Source organism: Pteropus medius, unplaced genomic scaffold (assembly GCF_902729225.1).
Source record: "Pteropus medius unplaced genomic scaffold, Ma_sr-lr_union100, whole genome shotgun sequence".
Taxonomy (NCBI): Eukaryota; Metazoa; Chordata; class Mammalia; order Chiroptera; family Pteropodidae; genus Pteropus; species Pteropus medius.
This window is the reverse complement of record NW_024340696.1, coordinates 182,630-202,374: the sequence shown is the minus strand read 5'-3', so window position 1 is coordinate 202,374 and position 19,745 is coordinate 182,630. Positions and strand designations below refer to the sequence as shown.

At 36.2% G+C, this 19,745-nt stretch overlaps 2 protein-coding genes and 1 pseudogene across 5 annotated transcripts in view; all 3 read left to right on the top strand.

The window, feature by feature from the left end:
* Window positions 1–14,226, top strand: part of UEVLD (UEV and lactate/malate dehyrogenase domains) — a 39,738-nt gene extending 25,512 nt beyond the window's left edge. For 2 of the 3 annotated variants that reach the window (XM_039865375.1, XM_039865365.1), the window contains 5 exons: window positions 3,651–3,821; window positions 4,818–4,991; window positions 10,432–10,495; window positions 11,992–12,115; window positions 12,912–14,226. In XM_039865375.1, coding sequence (XP_039721309.1) covers window positions 3,651–3,821; window positions 4,818–4,991; window positions 10,432–10,495; window positions 11,992–12,115; window positions 12,912–13,079 — 701 coding nt within the window. In that variant the 3' untranslated portion in view covers window positions 13,080–14,226. The remainder of the gene's footprint in view (window positions 1–3,650; window positions 3,822–4,817; window positions 4,992–10,431; window positions 10,496–11,991; window positions 12,116–12,911) is intronic. The other variant, XM_039865382.1, reaches the window with a different exon arrangement.
* On the top strand, window positions 10,055–10,173 carry LOC120610425 (uncharacterized; annotated as a pseudogene).
* A 2,131-nt stretch (window positions 14,227–16,357) lies between the features above and the next one.
* TSG101 (tumor susceptibility 101) overlaps window positions 16,358–19,745 on the top strand; it is a 33,274-nt gene continuing 29,886 nt past the window's right edge. The window contains exon 1 of one of the 2 annotated variants that reach the window (XM_039865405.1): window positions 16,358–16,536. In XM_039865405.1, coding sequence (XP_039721339.1) covers window positions 16,495–16,536 — 42 coding nt within the window. In that variant the 5' untranslated portion in view covers window positions 16,358–16,494. Of the gene's footprint in view, window positions 16,537–17,040; window positions 17,107–19,745 lie in introns of those variants that run through there. The other variant, XM_039865398.1, reaches the window with a different exon arrangement.

Below are 19,745 nucleotides of genomic sequence, written 5' to 3'. Positions count from 1 at the left end.
CCATGTTGCAGATCTCCTGCAGCCCTTTCCCTTCTCCTCTTGTTATCCAGAAGGTTTCAGGGCATAGTTGGTCACTTTCAATGACATTCTCCCACTGTGTAGCTAAATGGCACCAAGGCAAAATTCTGTTTATATCGCTTATTCCCATGAAATTTGAAAGTTCTCTGTTTCCACAAAAGTCCATGCCAAGAGGTGTGGCTTTTTCTTTTTTGTCCTTTGTTTTCACTCTGGAAAAGCGGAAACATGCAGGCTACCCTTAGAGATCACTGAGTCTGACTGCTGCCCAGGATGGCCCTATTTGAGGCTCACAGTGAATGAAGACACTGAGGGCAGGTCTTTTTAAAGAGACTAATGAGAGGAAGAGATTAAGAGAGAGCATACATGAGAGAGAGCACGTGCACGTGCATCCTGGGGTCCTCAAGGCAAGATGTCTAGAAGTTGAGAAAAACAAGGCCTACATCCTATTTTTTGAGGCTCCTGGGTTGCTCCTGCCTGCCATAAACTTATCTGAATCTTTCCAGTCCTCTGGGGCTCATCTCAAGTCACCATTAGTGACATTTAGCACAAAGACAATGTTGTAGAACTGTCAACACTGCCTAGTTCCAGAACACTTTAATCAACCCAAAAGGAAATCCTGTACATATTAAGCTAAATCTCCACTTTCGCCTCTCCCCAGGCCCTGGCAACCACTAATCTGCTCTATGGATTTGCCTCTTCTGGATATTTTAGGTGAATGGAATCATACAATATGTGGTGATTTGTGTCTGACTTCTTTCTCTTAGCATGATGTTTTCAAGATTCATTCATATTGTAGCATGTATAAGTACATCAGTCTTTTTTATGGCTGAATAATATTCTATGATACAGACATACCACATCTTATTCATCTATTTATCATTTGATATTTGGTTTGCATCTTTTTTGCTATTGTGAATAGTGATGCTGTGAGCATTCATGTACAAGTTGTTTGAATACCTGTTTTCAATTCTTTTAGTTATATACCCAGAAGTAAAATTGCTGGGTCATGTCCATTCTGTGTTTAAGTTATTGATGAATTAATATCTTTTTGAAGACCATTATTAATAGCATATATAGATCTAATAGCTCTATTTCTTTGAACAGCTTCATAATACTCTATCATATGGATGTCTGTCTCCTATTGGTAGACATTTTGGTCATTTTGCATTTTTGTGATTACAAATAATGCCGCAGAGAACATTGTCATGCAAAAATCTTTGTGTACTTCTCTAGCAAGATTAAATAGAATTACTGGGTCAAAAGGTATGTGTTTTTAAAATTTACATTATTAAGTTGTACCAATTTATACTCTCATCAAAAGTATATGAGGGTTCCTATTTTCTTTTGATTACTTTTATCCCATATTAGACAAAGCTAACAGGATAATTCTCCTCTGATACTGTTTGTATCATGTCATTTTCTTGCTGAAGACATTATTATGTTTGTCCCTTAATAATAATAATAGCTGCCATTATTTTAGGGAATCAGTAATATATGGTAGATATTGCACATATATTCACAGTCTTTACTTCTCTTATTTTATTTTATAGATGGCTCAGAGAGATTGTGTATTAGGTCACACAGTTATTAAGTGGCTGAGCTGGGGTTTCAAAGATATGTTTGTTACCAGTTTCTTGTGATTTACTCCAGAAATAGTCTGTGTATATACAAGCATAAATGTTTGTGTGTACAGGTATATATACACATGTGCACATGAAGTAAAAGGCGTTCAATTGTTATAAATTAAAAATAAGTTGTTATTGACATATAGAGCAAAGTAAAATTTGCTCAATAGCCAGTGGTTCCTAAAACATGATTTATACATTGATCACTTGTGTCACCTCAGGTGCTTTTTAAAATTACAGATGCCTGGCATCTATTCCAGGCCTGTGGAGAAATTAAAGAGTTTGGGAGCTTGGTAGGAAATCTCATGGAGTAGGAAGCCTTTCTCACACTTTTGAAACCATATGAGGCAGCTACTACTCTGTTTACTCATAAGTCGTTTAAAGTAGAGGAAGCTAAAGGGAGAAAAGAAAAGAAATTATCCTGGCAAGATAGGTTGGGGCCAATTTATAGAGTCATAAGTTAAACCGTTCACTGATATTTAATAGTATGGACAAGCCTAATCTTTCCAGGTATCAATGTCACCATCTTTATGAGGGTATAGGACTAATTTTCTAAATATAGCATAGTGCTTAACAACACTGAAGCCATACTGCCTGGGCTTGAAATTCTGGCTCTGCTACTTCCTAGTTCTATGACATGGAGCCAGTTATTTAACTTCACTGTGCCTTAGATTCCCCATCTGTGAAATGGGGATGATGATAATCCCATAGTGTGTTGTAGATTAGAGTAAATAAGTAAATATATGGAAAGCTCTTAGAATAGTACTTGGCAAGTAGAAGTAATAGGGAAGTGTTAACTACATCCCTTCCAGTTCTGATGTCTTCCGATTCTTTAGGTTTTGTCTCATTACCAGATATCTACTCAGAATACTAGAACACAGGAATTACTTAAGAGGACTCATAAAAAACCACAATTAAAATCCAGAAGTCAGTTTTTGGATCTACCATTTTAATTATGTGGATTATGAACTAAAATTTAATAGAAAATTCACTTCCCAGTGGACACATTGCACAAGTGTTTCCTTCTGAAACTTGTTTTAAAAGATGGTCTTAGAGGATTAATTAAGACTGTAAACCCTGGCACCTACTCATGGTCTCCCTGGAATGCTAATATTCATTTACAAAGGTTGACTGTACTGATGCCATTCTAGCTGGTTTGTTATTTTTCTGTTGTTTTTGATGCCTATAATGTCTGGCCACTATTTTAGCATATACTTACTGTACAACGTACTGTGTAACAGAGTAAAGTAGTTGTAAAATGGCATATGTGTGTTTGAGGATCAGAACAGTGAACTCTCAGAGAATAGCTTTTCCTAAAATTTTAACAGTTACTTATATGTAAGTCCCATTGAAGGAAGAACCTAAGACCATGGACACTGGGCTTCGTTATAAGAAAAAAACAGTAAAAAATCAGCCAAGACATTTTATCTTGATTTAAAGATTTTCAAGCTATTTTTTTTTCCTCTTTGGAATAAAATCCTTAATAAACAAAACAGATACAAGCAAAACTACTCTGCTTGGAGAAGTCAAAGTAAACAGCCTGGAGCCATGCCTGCCAACCTTCTTTCCACTTATTCCCAGTCACCCAGATGGCCTCTGAGTCATGTCGAAGGAACTCTAGAACTCCTAAGGTCAAAGTTTAAAAATCAGTGATATAATTGATTATAGGTACATTTTTGCCTGTAGCATATTATTTATTTTCCCTAAGAAAATTGTGATTATATAAAAATGCAGTTCCTTGTTTGTGGGTTCTGGATTCTCTCATTTATTTGGTTTATCTTTATTGCTTTCTTCCCTCCCACCCCCTTGGGATATATTCTTGCTCTTAATCCTCTTTCTGGTGGCAAACTTCAGCACTTTGTATACTTCCCATGGGAATAGGATTGATCTAGGGGGGCAAGTGTGCCTAAAAGCTCTCTATTTGTAGAAAAGAAACCTTATTATCATGAACACAAACTTGAATAACACCTAAATCTTGGGCTCAGACTGTTTCTTTTTATTCATTAGATTTGTCTGCCTCTGCTCATTCCAAGGTGATCATCTTCACAGTTAACTCTTTGGGTAGTTCTCAGTCCTACCTTGATGTGGTACAGAGAAATGTGGATATGTTCAGAGCCTTTGTCCCAGCTCTGGGACATTATAGTCAATATAGTGTCCTGCTCGTTGCATCTCAACCAGGTAAAAGGTTTTATTTTAAATGAATTTAATGGTCTGGTGCATTGGTAGAATTGCCATTATTGATAAAACTAGATTATAAAGAGATTTATAGAGTATTTAGTTAAAGTCCTCTTATAATAAACAGTACAGTATTTCCATATCCTGTCAACCAGTTACTTCTTATGACTGGCATTTACTAGAAGGTTGCAAATTATAATTTTTTAATGTACTATTACTATTATTATGTTCCAGGTTGTTAGCCATGCTTTCCTCAGTGACAAAATGTTTAAACACCCAAGTGAAAAGTGCACTGGCTTATGTGAAAGAGCTTTTGTTAATTCGGAAGCGTCATAAAATGTTAATGGGCATGCCAGAGTAGCAGTTTTAACGTTTTGTATTTTAAATTGTTTCGAAACTGTTTTACTTTAAAAAAAAAAATGTTTTCAAAGAGTTAGGTGTGTTATTGGACTCAAATTGGTGACCAGATTTTTTAGATGTTCCCAATATAGGAGTATAGTATGCATTTCAGTTTGTTTTCCTATAGTAATTGGTTGAGGGACACTGGTCTCTTTGATTCCTGACACCATTTTGGCATGTAAGAAAAAGCAGTTGTGTTTTTTGTTCATAATGCTGTACTGCATAGTGGTCATATATGAATCAGTATTTTAATTTAATGATACAAATGCAGCCTAAGATAGATTATAAAAACAGAACTTGATCAATGGAAAAAAATTGTCTTCTGTGCCCAGGTTAGTTCTTGCTTAACTATTCTAGGAAATTATCTGTTTTCCACTCTTAACAATTTATACTTAACAACAGAATTGTCTTAAATCATGCTGAAACCTGGTTCATGTTTTTCATATACATTAAAAATATATTATGCCTCATACGGCACTTAGGACCTAAGAACAGTATATACAAGTTCTAATATACGTATTAAAATAATATTTATTTATGAGTAGGCTAGAAGTATATATTTTTTAACCTTTATACTTTCACCTTGTATGCAATATTTAGTGGAAATCATGACCTACGTGACATGGAAACTGAGTGCATTTCCTGCAAATCGAGTGATTGGAATTGGATGCAATCTGGATTCACAGAGATTACAGTATATTATTACAAATGTTTTGAAGGCAGAGACTTCAGGAAAAGAAGTATGGGTTATCGGTGAGCAGGGAGAAGACAAAGGTAAGAAATAAATTTTTAGTAGTTATATCGATAACCTAAATCACCAGTGGCCATGATATTCACATATATCTGGGGACTCAAGAATTGTAAAGCTTAGTTGGTTTTTGTTCCACATTCGAGTGCCTTCAGTGTAACATGCCCTGTGAATAGATGCCTCAAACATGTTATTCTAATTATAGTTACTTTTCTGTAAGTTTAAGATTAGGCAAGACCCCATAGTCAGATTTTGTATGTTTTCAAAACTATTTTCTTAGAATTTGCAGTTTCCTATATGCTTTGATGCCAAATATTAACAGTTGTTACGTCTGGGTTAGAAATAACTTTTAAAAATTTGTACTTTTTTGTGTTTTCTAATTTTGTCATGATAGATATGTAGTATTTGTATAATTTTTTAAAAAGTATTTTAATAACATACAGAGTGTATTAAATCTGTATAAATCTATACTGGCTACCTAGAAAATTTAATGCTAGAAAGAGTCAGGCTATAGAATAAACTTTTACAAAACCTGACAGTGTAATTCAAGTAGAAATACTTTTCAGGCTCACAATGACCCTGACACTAAGCACTAATCAATAGGACCCTAGAATAAGATAACAAACAAGAACTTGGAGCAGATGTAATAGAGTAACAAACAAATGTCTAGGGTTTCGAACAAACCCAAGACCCTGAGTTTGATTTACTACTCTATTGAGTTCTGGTCTGTGTTGATCTTCTGCTTATCTGATTAGTGCAAATTTCCCAGTTTGCTCTTTCCACTTCTAGTCTACCCTGTAAACGATGCCTAATTAATAATGGTATTAACCAAAACTTACATAGTGTTTACTATATCCTTTCATATATTAATTCAGTCTTCATAAATTATGTTCCTCTTTTCAAAAACTTTCACTTGTTTCCTCTGACCAAAAACTTTCACTGGCTTCCTCTGACCAAACCATTAAATTCCTTTGCTTGGCATTCAAGGAGTCATGAAATGTAGCCCTAATCTTCCTTCCCAATTATAGTTATGGAGTAGTCATATTATTAGAGAGCCGGAGGGACCCAAGGATCATCGATTATGTTTCATTTTAGGGAGTCAGCAATTGATACAGGGATGGTAAGAGTAACCTGCCCAAGAGCCTATACTTTCCAGGTCAAAGAAGGACTAAAACCCAGGTCTTGTGCCTTCCAGTCTCACCGCCATAGCTCTGCTTCATTTTAGCCACAGAGACCTTTGCATTTACCTTCCCTATAATCCTTTCTCCCTCTCTCAGCATATTCAAATCTCATTCTTCAAGGTCTTGGTCCAGCCCCCATTACTTACATTATAAAGTTTTTCCTGATCATATCACTCCACGGTAATTTCTTCATTCCTTTGAGCTAAAAGCTATTGCTAGCTAAGTGATAATTAACCATATATGTCTCATGACATTTATTCTTTCACTAAACTGCTGTTTATTCTGATCCAGTTTAATTGTGTGTGTGTACCTTCTCCTTATTGAAAGTATAAATTATTAAGCTGTTCTTTTAGTTGAAAAAGTCATATATTCACATTGCAAAAAAGATTAATAGTACAAAAAGATATGCAGTGAAAAATAAGTCTCCCTTCTGTGCCAGACACCTACTACCTCTCTCAGAGCAATCACAGTTACCAGTTTCTTGTATAACCTTCCAGAAATGTTCTGTGCATAGACAAGCACATGTATGAAATCATACATCATTCTCCGTATTGCCCTTTTACTTATTGATATGACTCAGAAGTTATTGCATAATAACATATAGATGTCATTCATTCTTTTTAACCACCGAATATACTAAAATTTATTTAACCGGTCTTCCTAATAAGTTACAATTTTTGAATGAGTAAGGACATTTCACAATATGGTTGCATTAATATCACAAATTATAAAGAGAAAATAAAGGACAATATGACAATAAATAAATCTAAGGCACTATGCTGACTGCTATTACAGCTAATAGATATATAAGAACCTGACCCTGTCTTTAGGAAATTTAAGAGTCCGATACAGGAAATGACTATAATAAAAGACAGTATTGACTTGTTATGAGAGAGGGCCAAGGGAAGAGGATAATAGCACAAGAAGGGATATGGAAATTCTGTCTTGAGCTCTCAACTGGGAACTAGAAATAGAAGGATGTGGGTACACGTTAATTGGGATCACTTGAGTATAATGTTATGTAATCTTTGACACACACAAAAGAATACATATAGTGTATATGTATGTTTTAAAGCATAATAATAGAATAAGCATTCGTGAATCCACATTCAGTTAAGAACATTAGTGATACCACTGAAGCTACCTATGTACCCCCCAACCCATCTCCCTGTCTCTCATCTGGATACCACTATCGGATCACTTTTATCCTGCCTTCTACTTTGTTTCAGAAACAGTTATATCCACAGATAGGAATACTTAACTTACCTTGGCCCTGAAGCCAGAAATATATTAGAGGCTCCCTCTGCTGGTTTCATGTGTAGATACCAACGGATTATATTTTTGCATAAGTGACACTTCCACAGGAATAGCAATTATAATTATTTTATATTGAGCGGCTACTATGTGTGCGTATTAAATGCTTTGCATATCTCACTTAAAATTTATAAACACCCTGAGAAGAGGTAGTGGTTTTCCAAATTAATAGATGAAGAAGCTTAAGACACAGTGAGGTTAACTAATTTGTCTGAGATTATACATCTAGTAAGGGCAAAATTGAGATTTGAACCCTAATCAACTCCAAAGATGTGCTTTTTCTTGCTGTGACTTAATTAGATAATTTATCTAAAGCATTTAGTACAGTGTCTGGCACAGAGTAAACTCAGTAAATCACAGTTGTTATTACAGTAATCAGCAAATGGTGATGAATAGAAAATTGGCAAAAGGACATGTAAAATTATGCTTTGAAGTAAAGCGACATTAGGATTTAGAAACAGTTATAAGAATAGCAAGTGTGTAAGTAAAATTATTCTCTTCAAGTATTTCAGAGACGAATGATGGCTACAGCCTAGGGGAGGAATCACATGACATACAAGACCCTTTAGAATCTGTTTCCTGCTTCCTTACCCAGCTTCATCTCTGACATTCTGCCAGGCATTCTGTGCTAGTCAGATGGCCAACTTGCAGTTTCCTGAATGGTTCATGCACTCTCATGCCTCCTTGCCTTTGAACCTGATGCTTCCTTTCCCTGAACATTCATTCACTTGGCTAACTCCTGCTTACTCTTCAAGACCGGGCTTGAGTGCCACCTGTCCTAGGAAGCCTTCCCTAATTCTCCAGGTTAAGTAAGTTAATGCCTTTATTATAAACACTATCACACTGTATTATAATTGCATATTTACCTGTCTGTTCACCTCACCAGACTGCAAGCTCCTTGAGCTTGGAATGTGTTTTGAAATAAATGAATGATCCTGACACCATCTTGTGACCAAATGTCATTCGTTTATGCCCCAGCAAATTAGATATTCAGCAACACATATGCTTTGGAGCTGTGTTTTCAACTGTGATATTGAAATTATATATAAACTGCAGGCAACTTCCTTCAAATGATGTTTTAGAAATTCAAAGGCTGGACCTCAGATTAGAGTGTTAACTCATCTGCTTTGGCCATCAGTCTTACTGAAGAGATAGTTGTTATATGTAATGGAAAAGAGCTATCTCATGGTCATTTTTCATTAAAATTTGGGGGCCAGAGGATTATTGTTCTTGAGGAGTGGAACCAGAAAGATTAGGATATTAGAGACAGTATTTGAAAGGGCTCCATAAACTAGGATGGATATATAATTAGGAAGTTTGAAGGGCTGGGCAGTAAATGAACAAAAAAATGAAATAAGTCCATCTAATCTTAATTGAAAATTTTAATAACTATGTCACAAGCAAATTTGAACATAGTTAAGCTTTCTCCCTTTCTCCATTCTTTTCTCATGGCTCTTATAAGTCAGTATTCAGAAAAGAAAGATAAAGAATGTGATCATGCTTATAATACATAATGGCAGTAATACTCAGTTAATTTCCAGATTTTCGGGGTGTCCTTTCTCTTTTTTTATACCACTTTGCCCATTTTATTCATCTTTCCAAGGTCTGTAAATTCCTTATTTCATTTAGAAGACATTTCCCTGCAATATTCTATTTATCGTGAATATACTAATAAAATACCAAAATTGTTTTAGAAGATAATTAATGTATAATCCTAGCCAAGTTAAACAATTTTTTAAATCCCTTAATCTGTCCACATGTATTTAAGTTTTCCATATAATTTTTGATTTTGCTGTTATTTTACTTAACATAAAACTGTGTTTTTCAACTTGTTACAAATATCTCTGTTATGAGATATAATTATGGATTGTGTGTGAGTTCAGTTCTGAATTATCTCTTGTGAATTCTTTACCATGGTAAAGTATGTGTGAGAGGACACAGGACACATGGTCCCTGCCCCCTGGAAGCTTATTATCAGTGCGAGGAAGGGAAGCATCTGGATACATATGGTGTCCTTTGTTGCTGACACATCACTAAATGGCCTAATTTTGAATGCAGTATGTTAGACATAAGATATACCTGACTGTATTTTTGTTTTGCTTATCCAAATAAAGATTTGTATCAAAGAATGTCTTAACACAGGTGAGAGACAGATGACTAGTAGGTTTCAAAATCATTTTCAGTTCAGTATTAAGGCGTGATATAAATATCCAGTCCATGTGCACAGTTTTGAATTTTGAATTGTTTTTATAAATGGTATAGTGAGAGGAAATAGGTTGCGCCAAAGATGCTCTTAGAAAATAGAACCCTGCCTCTCTAACGGCTGTGGAAATCTAGCCCAGAATAGGTGACCAAATTATTCATCACCTGGTTAAAGAAATTAGTCTGCGTGGTTCCCAACAGAACAGATGCTATGTATTTGCAGCACTCGAGAGCCTGTTATTCACAGCCTGCGATGGAAAGAAAGCTTTCTATTTGGACAGTAAAATGGCCCTGGTAGAAGAACTGCTGTTGGACCTGGTTCCACAGTGTAGCATGTCTGCTTTACACACAGAAGGTCCTGGGTTCATGCCCCAGTGGAGCAATGGTCCATGGTCTACGGCCATGCCACCCTGAACAAGCCCGATCCTGTCTGATCTCAGAAGCTAAACAAGGTCAGGCCTGGTTAGCACATGGATGGGAGACCACCAAGGAAGACCAGGTGCTGTAGGCATAAATTAAAAAAAAATAAAAAACAAAAAAACCGTTGTTGATGAGAGAGAACAGGTAAGGAGACTACAAATAGACTGGGGATTGCAGCTCACCGTTTTTCTTACCCCAGGCAATTGGTACAGCACATTTAGTGTCGTCAGTGGGAAAATGTTTATTTAATGTTTTATACAGGTACCCTTGACTGCAAACAATCTTTATCACATCTTAATCCTAAGAAAGTTATTGGCAAAATAGAATTAATTTCTCATTTACTTTTTAGTGACCAAATGGGGTGGCCAAGAAGAAGCAATGAGTCATAATTCTCAGGTACAGCTGTCTAACAGGTAATACTGAGTGTAAATTTGCATTTATCCAACTAACAATCATGTCCTTCATAGCTGACCTAACAGCTATTTACACAGCATGTACTTACCAGACTTCTGCAGGCAAAACTAGTATGGACAAATCCAAAAGTACAAGGGAGCAATGTTTTCTGTTCTTTGATTTCTTATCCGAAAGTAGATCTGAGAGTGCTTTGCAAATTTTATTTCAGATAACACAGTTGACACTTAAAAGGTTAAGAGTTTTCTGATTTGTAGACATTGATTTACTGCTCCCATATCTAAACATGAGGATATTGAGAATTTTTTTAAATGTAGAAGAAAATTAATGTGTATTTATTAATCACACGTAAATATGTTTGGAAATTAGTCTGATGTAATGGATAAGCCATATTATAAGTTCAGGCAAAAGCAAAGTATGATGCACAGATCCTGGTATCTTTTGTGTTTATTCAGAGGCCTTCCAGGGGTCTGGACCCTATAGGTTGGACACTATTTTTATGCCATTCCTTGTTTCACCATCCCATAATAAAATGCTTTCCTACAGTCTGATTGGTGGAGATTTTTAGCTTTTTAAACCCACAGATTATGTTTTTAGAATATAACAACTGGAAATGATATTCTTATTGAAAAGAGTAGTATGTTGTATAATCTATTCTAACCTGATTCTATATATAATCCTGTATTTATAGCTTTTAAAATTTTTTATATCATTTTTTATTAGTTACAAAAAGAATATATGCTATTATAAAACTTAAAATACTGCAGATATCTATACAGTAGAAATTGAAAAGCTAAGGTAATTCTGTTCTCCAGAAATAACCACTGTTAACAGTTTAATGTCCATTATGTCCAAAATTTTTTCAATCCTTCTGCAGACATCACTTTTTAAATTATTTTTATAATAGATTTATGTATTTATATTATCTTGAAGCTTGTGTTGTTGTCTTAATAATCTTGGACATTTTTCCATATTGTACATATAAATCTCTCAAGCAAGGCAAACATACTTACATGTATCTTTGCACACTTGAGCATATTGCTGTAGGACAAATTCCTAGAAGAGGAATTTCTAGATCCGATGTTGCCAAATCTCTCCCTTAAAAGATCGCATCACTTTACGCTCTCAACAGCAGTTATGGGAATGCCTGTTTCTCTGTAGCTTTTCCAAAAGTAGTTATCAATATTTTTAATATTTGCCAATTTTGATAAGCCAAACTGGTGTATTTATTGTTTTAAGTCATATTTAGTTAAATATTAATGGTGGCCATCTTTTTGTGTTACTAGGCCATTTGTATTGTGTATGTGAACTGCCTGACATTTCAAGAAAAGCTTAATCATTAATCTGCAGGCTTCCCTAACAATTGCTGTATAATTCTTATTCGTGTGTCATAAAAATATGTAATTAATACCTTAAACAGAGGTAAAACTAAATGCATATTTTGTGCATTTTCTGAGGGTGTTTTGTTGTTGTTTATTTTATTCTGTTTGTAACCTAGAGCCATGGAACTATTAAGGGTAAAAGGTCAAAGATCCTGGTCTGTCGGACTATCAGTAGCTGACCTGGTTGACAGTCTTGTAAACAATAAAAAGAAAGTGCATTCCGTATCAATTTTAGCAAAGGTAATTGCTGTTCTCATTCTCTCATCATATTTTTAAACTTTTATCTTATGAATATTAAGCCAGAAAAAGTTCTATTCACACTATAACCCAGGTGTATTCAATATCACCAGCTTTTAGAGTAACACGTAGGAGACAGTTTGGTCTAAGTTCTATCCTGCCTGGTTATGGGAAGTCTGGACTTTTCCTAGGTGACCCCCTCACCTCCATGTAATTTGGGGGAATTCTCAAGAAGCATTTATATATTCCATAAACTTCTGGTTGTCATTTATCACCTCAACCAGCCAGGTCACCCCAGACTGGCATGCCAGTTGGCCTTAGTTGGTCATCAGTCTGCTTCTCCAGTTGTTTGTCCTTTACCACTTTATCCCAAACATAAACTCTTTAAAGCACAGCTAAGACAAGGCACAAATACTTAACCAAATTTCCCCTAAAACTTAGGAATACCGGGAGAAATAAAACATGGAAAGGAAAACTTAAAACAGGTTACTGTATTTGACTGCACCCAGAGTCCATTTTGTGCCCCTCCCCTGACAGTCTTTTTGCTTCACCCCCAAGCTGCTACCCATATTACAGGGCGCTAGCTTACTTTCCCATAAAGGAGGTGTCTTTGACCAAGTTCCTCCCATCTCAAGAAAATTTTCTGAAACAGTAACTTATAAAATACATGAACAAAATTTTTTAAAAAGCTCAACTTGTAACACTTTGTACTAGGGCTAGAAAAGCAAGAAAGTATTTATGATACTTTTTTTTTTTCAGTCATTCTGCTCTATTATAATCCAAATTTTATTCATTTCAGGGATATTATGATATAAAAAGTGAAGTGTTTTTGAGTTTGCCTTGCATCCTGGGAACCAGTGGGGTATTGGAAGTCATCAAAAGCACAATGAAAGAAGATAGAGTAACTGAGAAACTCCAAAGCAGCGCATCATCGATCTATGATCTCCAACAACAGTTAAAACTTTGATTCTAAAGTTCAGTTACCTGAAAGGAAAGGTCATTTAATTTTGCCAACATATATAGGGTTGAGAACTTCTCAGTCTTATTACTTATCCTTACAAACTGCTTGTTAAGGTAGATGGTTTCTTAGTTTTGTAATTTGAATTCTTAAATAATTAGATAAAGAGGAAAAAAATCTAAATTTCTTTGTTGTTCTTGAGATATGTATACTGTTCTTTAAACCTACAGCAGAGATAAACATCTGCAATATGCATCATATAAAATTATGTATCCTTAACTAGAAGCACATTCAGCACTTTGGGAATATTTTGAAAGTAGTATTTTTAAAAGAAAATTACTTTCCGACTGTTATAGTAAACATGGTAAGCTGAAGGCCCAGTATGGATTTATGAAATCTATGCTAGGTATTCATTCAAAGGACCTGCAGTTTGGGGTATTAATGTTCCCTCTTTAAAATACCGTTGGTAGTAATAATAATAAAAAAGCATTTTGTTTTCCCTCTTCAATTAATTAGCTACCAAAAATGGAAAAGATTTTACACGTACTTGAAAATAGTAAAAGGGAAAGTGAAATTTTTAAAAAGTGTAGTTTAACTTCCAGTCGGACTGTCCTTTTTAAAATTTTCTATACCTCTTCTTGGGCTATATCAGATCTCTAATATCATAAACTCACTGTAATATTAGAATCATAGAGAAATGTGTATTTTCAGTGAAAATCGATTATGAATTAAAGCCAAGCAGTTTACTTTAAAGTTAATATATGTGGCTTTCATAAAAGCCATTGGTTTTAAAGGGGAGAGGTTGGATAGACTGATTGTTCTGAGCAAATTCTTTAACTAAAGAAATGATTGTGTACATATGCTTTGGTGATGGGTCAATATATTCATATGTGAAAGATAGCATATTATTAAGGTGGCATGCAACTAATAGTAACAAATAACATCAACATTTCTTATATTTCAGGCAGCGTGAAGAGCACTTTATTATTTTATTGAATCCTCACAGTAACCCATTGAGGTAGGGACTATTATTATCATTTTACAGAAGGGAAATTGAGTTTTAGTGCCCAAGATTTCATGGCTAAGGGGTACTTAAACATACAAACTACTTTTTCTAACACTAGAAGGGGAAAAAGGCCTAATAGCCAAATGGTTACCACAAGACCCTAAAGGAGGGGTTCTGTGCTCTTCCATTCTCAAGTGGAAGCTGACTTTTTTTTCCTTCCCCAAAGAGTTTTTAGAAAGATTGATTCCCTGCCTTCCTGGATTTACCTTCAGCAAATAGGAGAGTGGGAGTTGCACCGAGGTAGGTGTTTGGTTATTTAGTCATTCAGGTAGTATGACTGGGAGCCTAACAAACACCCAATGCTGCATATGTTAGGCACTGCAGATACCGTGGTGAGCAAATCTGGATTAGGTACAAGCCTTCAGGGTCTTTATAATCTAGTACGGGAGACATAGTAATCAAATCACACAAATAAATGTACAGTCACAAATGTATTAAGTACTGTGAAGAAGTCCCAGGTTTTTGAAAGCATATCATAGGTGAATCCAAACCTGGTCTGAGAGATAGAAAAGCCTGATGGTTTAGAAGGACAGACACATCCTAGTTAGAGGAAACAGCCAAACTAATGCTGATTTAGTATAATAATGGATGTTTATAATGATGAACTTAAATCATTAAGAAAAGGTGAAATTATATTCAGTGTCCTATATTTAGTAAGAAAGTAGAAAAGTATTTGACATGCTTGGAAAGATTCCTACCAGAATTACCTACTATAAAACCTTAGACATTTGAAGAGAGGAGAGAAGCATTAGTTCAGTGTAATTTTACTAGATGGGTAGATAATTTTGGTGTTACTCTAACAATGTATCCACATTGTCCTTTTGTATGAGATAGGAAAGTAAAACAAAGAACCATTCTAATGTTTTTTAAACTAATTAATATTAATATTAGATACCTAATCAGAAATTAGGTAATTTCTACTAATATCTAAGGTGCTCTTAAACAATAACCTAACTACAAGATGCTGTATAGTAGATGAGTTTCCAAGTATTCAAAAGAAACATGTTGTATTGACATGTTTCTTTTATAATTAATATATTAATTATAAAAGAAACATGTCAATACAACAATTACCTACTGAGCAACTACTGTTATTGCAAGTACTGCATTAGAATCTGAGTAAAAACGAGTAACAGCCCCATGCTACAGAAGCCCACAATATAGAATTCTGTAAGATAGTTCCTTGAGTTTTGAATATTATCAATTATGTTGCAAGTTCCATACAAGTCAAGAAACAGTACCATGACCACCTCACTATGATTTGATCATTTGACATTCATGATGCTATTAACTTTTCATTTTTCCAAAATCATGCAAGGTCTCTTATGATTTTTGATGGAGCTTATGTTAAAATGTTTCTTTGATATTGTAGCAGAGATAAATATTTTATTTTCCAATTTACATTGTAATTTTCCTTAAATATTAAATAATGAATAAAATAAACTTTGACTTTAAATTCACCAGGAAATGCCTAATTTATTGAATGGTAGATTTATTCAATTTGAGGAGAAAGTTTATTTCATATAATTCATATGGTCCCCAGGGTATTTAGTTATTTTAAGTGGCCTAAATACAAAATGAAGAGACCGGATTTTGTTGTTTTCAAATTTTAAAAAATTATTTTAACAAAAAAACTTTTTAAACAATAAGTTTAGTAAAGCTAGTACGCAAATGTAGTGCAATGCAAGGTGGAACGCAGCCTGTGCACAGAGAAGTTCTGACTTAGAATGGGTTCCTGGAGAAGAAATTACTTCCAGGCTTCCTGCGAAACAAGGGCTCTGCACTTTGCCCTTGTTAATGTAGTATGAAGAACTTTAAAGCTTAAACCTGAGCCTGATAATCAGGGCATCATCTAAGGCAAGCCTCTCATCTTGAGTTGGAAAAAACTTCAGCCCGAGCTATAAGAGCACTTGCCCGCTATTATCACAAAGCCGTCAGTAACCAGTTTTCTGACTCCTAGTCCAGTGCCCGCCCTCTTGATGAATCAGTCATTGAAGCTCACTGGCAAGACCTTCAGAGTACTACTTTCCCTCCCTGCAACTGCTCCCCTAGTCTAAAGGCAACTGAAACACCTGTCGATCTCCGAACAGGTTAACCCTCATCACTGGTAACCGACCTGGCCTGCGGAACACCTCACCTGAGCAGCGGGTTGATGGGAACCCCACGCCCAGCCTAAGTGCTTACTTCGGAAGTGACGTAAAGGAAGCGGAAGGACCGTCGTGGCGGCCGACTTCCTGTTGTTAGAGGCGGGGGGGTGGGGGGCTGGCTACTCGGTGTGCGATTGTGCGGGGCGGCCTGGGGCGGCCCCGGAGCGGCTGACCCTCTGCCTACAGGGACGGGAGCCGCGAGGTGGCCGCCATGGCGGTGTCGGAGAGCCAGCTCAAGAAAATGGTGTCCAAGGTGAGGCCGCGACGCGCTCGCCACCCGGCGCGCACCCACCGCACCCTTCTGCGCCCGGGTGGGCCTGGCGGGACCCATCTCAGCGAGCCTCCCGCGCGGGCCGGAAGCCCCAGTCCCATCCTCCGGAGCCTTTACGGCCCCTAGCCCAAAGAAGCCTGTCCCCTTGTGCCAGCACCCTGATACGGCGCCAGGGAAGGTGGGGGGCGGTGACAGTCAACAAAGGCGCGGAGCGGAGGCCGCCTGCCACCTGCCGCCCGCCCTCTCTTTGGGTTGAGTTTGGAGCAGTCCGAGAGGCAGTATAGTTTTCATTTTAGTGTTTATAAACAAACGGAAGGGGGTTGTACTGAATTCTCGATCTGGAGCCTTCCTCCCCTACTCTTTGTCCCACTGTATGGATCCGTCAGTCTTCGCCCTTCCCTCCCGGCCCCCAGAGATTGTGTCCTTTTCAGTTTTGTATTCCTCACACAGCTCAATACCCGACCCGCGGGAGATGAGTAACTTGGTTGAATAGGCTCGTTTATGAGTAAAAAGGTCCAGAGAAGTCAAAATACCAGTACCTCACTACCTCAGGTGAAATAATTAGAATTCTATTACCATTTCAGGGACTTTGATTTGCTAAGAGTAACTATCTTTAATTGTATGCTTTTTATAACTCGAATTTATTTACATTGAACTTCAAACTTTATAATCTTCACAGTTCGAGGCCGGTGTATTTTATTCATTTTTTAAAAAGCAGATAAACATTTTGTTAAGTCTGAATTTTGATAATTACTTCAAATGTGGCACCTGATACCTGAGGAAACGTGATTTTTTGGTTTTGGAGTTTTTTTCAATTTACCAAACATAATTGCAATAAGATACATGTGAAGTGGTTGAATTTTATGTAGATTCATTGGATTAGCTTTGTATGTGTTTGTCAAAGCAGGAATTGTAGAAATCGAATTAGTTGAAACCATTGCAGTTTTACAAAAACACATGTATAAGCTTATTTCTTTGGGAAAAAAATTGCTTTTTCCTAGTAAAATCATAGTCTTTGGTTGAAAAGCAAATAACCTCTAAAGAGATAGTGACAGTTTTCAAAATCAAGCTTCTCTCCTAGTTGTCTACTCTTTTGTAGACTTCTTGATTTTTTTTTTTTTGATGAAGTAGTTATACTTAATTGTAGAGGAAGTTTTGGGGAGCCCTAGAAGATTGTTGGCTCAGATCTATGTCGTAAGAGTTATATGTCACTTCTTTAAAACAGTACATTATTTTACAAACTATAAAACTAAAGAATATCTGTTCCATGCCATTTTTGATATTTAAATTGATAGCATAGTTTTAAGGCTTATTCCTTAATATGTAAATACTCATATATAAGGACAAGAATATTCAAATATTCGTTTTGAATTTTAAAAACTGTAATTACTAAGCTTCCTCTAGAGGAACCTGCCTCTCCCTCCAACCTCTTTTTACCCTGAAAACCAAAAAAAAAAAAAAAAAAAAAAAGTATAGGGAAGAGGTGGGAGAGGGCATTCTACCTATTGTTTGATTCTTGACCCAATATCTGAAAAACTGAGTCTCTTAAAAGAAATGATGTCAATTCTGAGTATCAGTATCTTTTTCTGTACAGCCTATAAATAGATGGGTGGGACTAGTAAGTAGGATAGCAGAAGCAATTTGTGGAATTCCCCCTGCTTGCTTCAAGTGTTATCCTTTCAGTTCAATGTGGGAATTTTTAGCCAGACCCCTGGACACATTGCTAGAGTGTTGGTCTTTACTCTTTATTTGATCGTGGGACCTCCACACCCACCATGGTACTTTGGGCCCCTGCCTTGACTAATGTCTTTTTATTGTATTTTATTTTGAGGTATAATTTGCATACAAGATCTTTATATATTATTACAGATTATTTTTTCCCTTTGAGCATTATCTTAACTCCCAACCTAAATATAACTTTTAGTTAACACTCTTCTCTGCCATGATTTTAGCAGTTTATAGAGGTATATTTATACCATTAGTCCATCCTGCTTTACACAAATAGCTTTCTACTTTAGGTTTTTCATATAGGCAACTACCTGTATCTTACATAGTGTATTTACAGCTTCTTTAGAGGTTGAGTCATTATTGAATAGCTAGAAGAGAGCTGACACATTAAAGATTGCTATGCACCTCACACTGTTCTAGGTTCTAGGGATACAGCAATCAACAGACAGAAAACTCTCTACACGTCTGGAACTTAAATTCTCATAGAAGGCCATAAATAACTCAATAAATACATTAAATAATATGTTGGAAGGTGATGCATGTTTTGGAGAAAAGGAAAGCAGGAAAGGGAAATAGAAGAGTGCTTGTGGGTGAAGACGAGATGGGTTGCAATTTTATAAAATAGTAAAGGAAGTCCTATATGAGAAGATTTATATGAGCAGAGATGTGAAAGAGATGAGGAAGCAAACTAGAACAATCCAGAGTAAAAACATTCCAGGAAGAAGGAAAAACAAGTCAAAAGGGCTTGAAACAGAAGGTGGTCATGCATGATAGAGGAACAACAAAGGAGGCTAAGGTGGCTGGACTGGAGTGAGGAAGAAGGAACGTAGTGGTACCAAAAAAAAAAAAAAAAAAAAAGGTCGGGGAGACTTCAGAGGGCCTTGCAGGCCTTTGTAAGGGCTTTGGCATTTACTTGGAGTATTATGGGAAGACTAGGCTATAGGCGGTTACAAGGGAAGCCAGAGACACCTATAAAGAGACTGTCGCAATAACCCAGGTAAGAGGTAATAGTGGCTTAGACCAGGATTGTAGATATGGCGGTAGTGAGAAGTGATCAAATTCTTGAATTTTGAAAGTAGAGCTAACAGGATTGTCACTGTGGATGTGAAATAGAGGCATCAAGGATAACTTCAAGGTTTTGGTTTTGAGCAGCTGGAAGGATATAGAAATGAAAGACTAGGAGTAGTGGATTTGGGGGGAAGATAAGGAGTTCAGTTTTGATCGTGTTAAATTTGATAGTCATTAGATATCCCAGTGGAGATATCAAATTGGCAATTGGATAGACATATCTGGAGTTCAGGAAACAGGTTCAGTATGAAACTTTTTAATTTTGAAGTTATGAGCATATAAATGATATTTAAAGCCTGGAGGGAGATCACTAAAGGACTGAGTTTAGATAGAGAAGAAGACCAAGGACAGCCCTGGAGCTCAATATTAAGAGGTTAGGCATATAGAGAGAACCA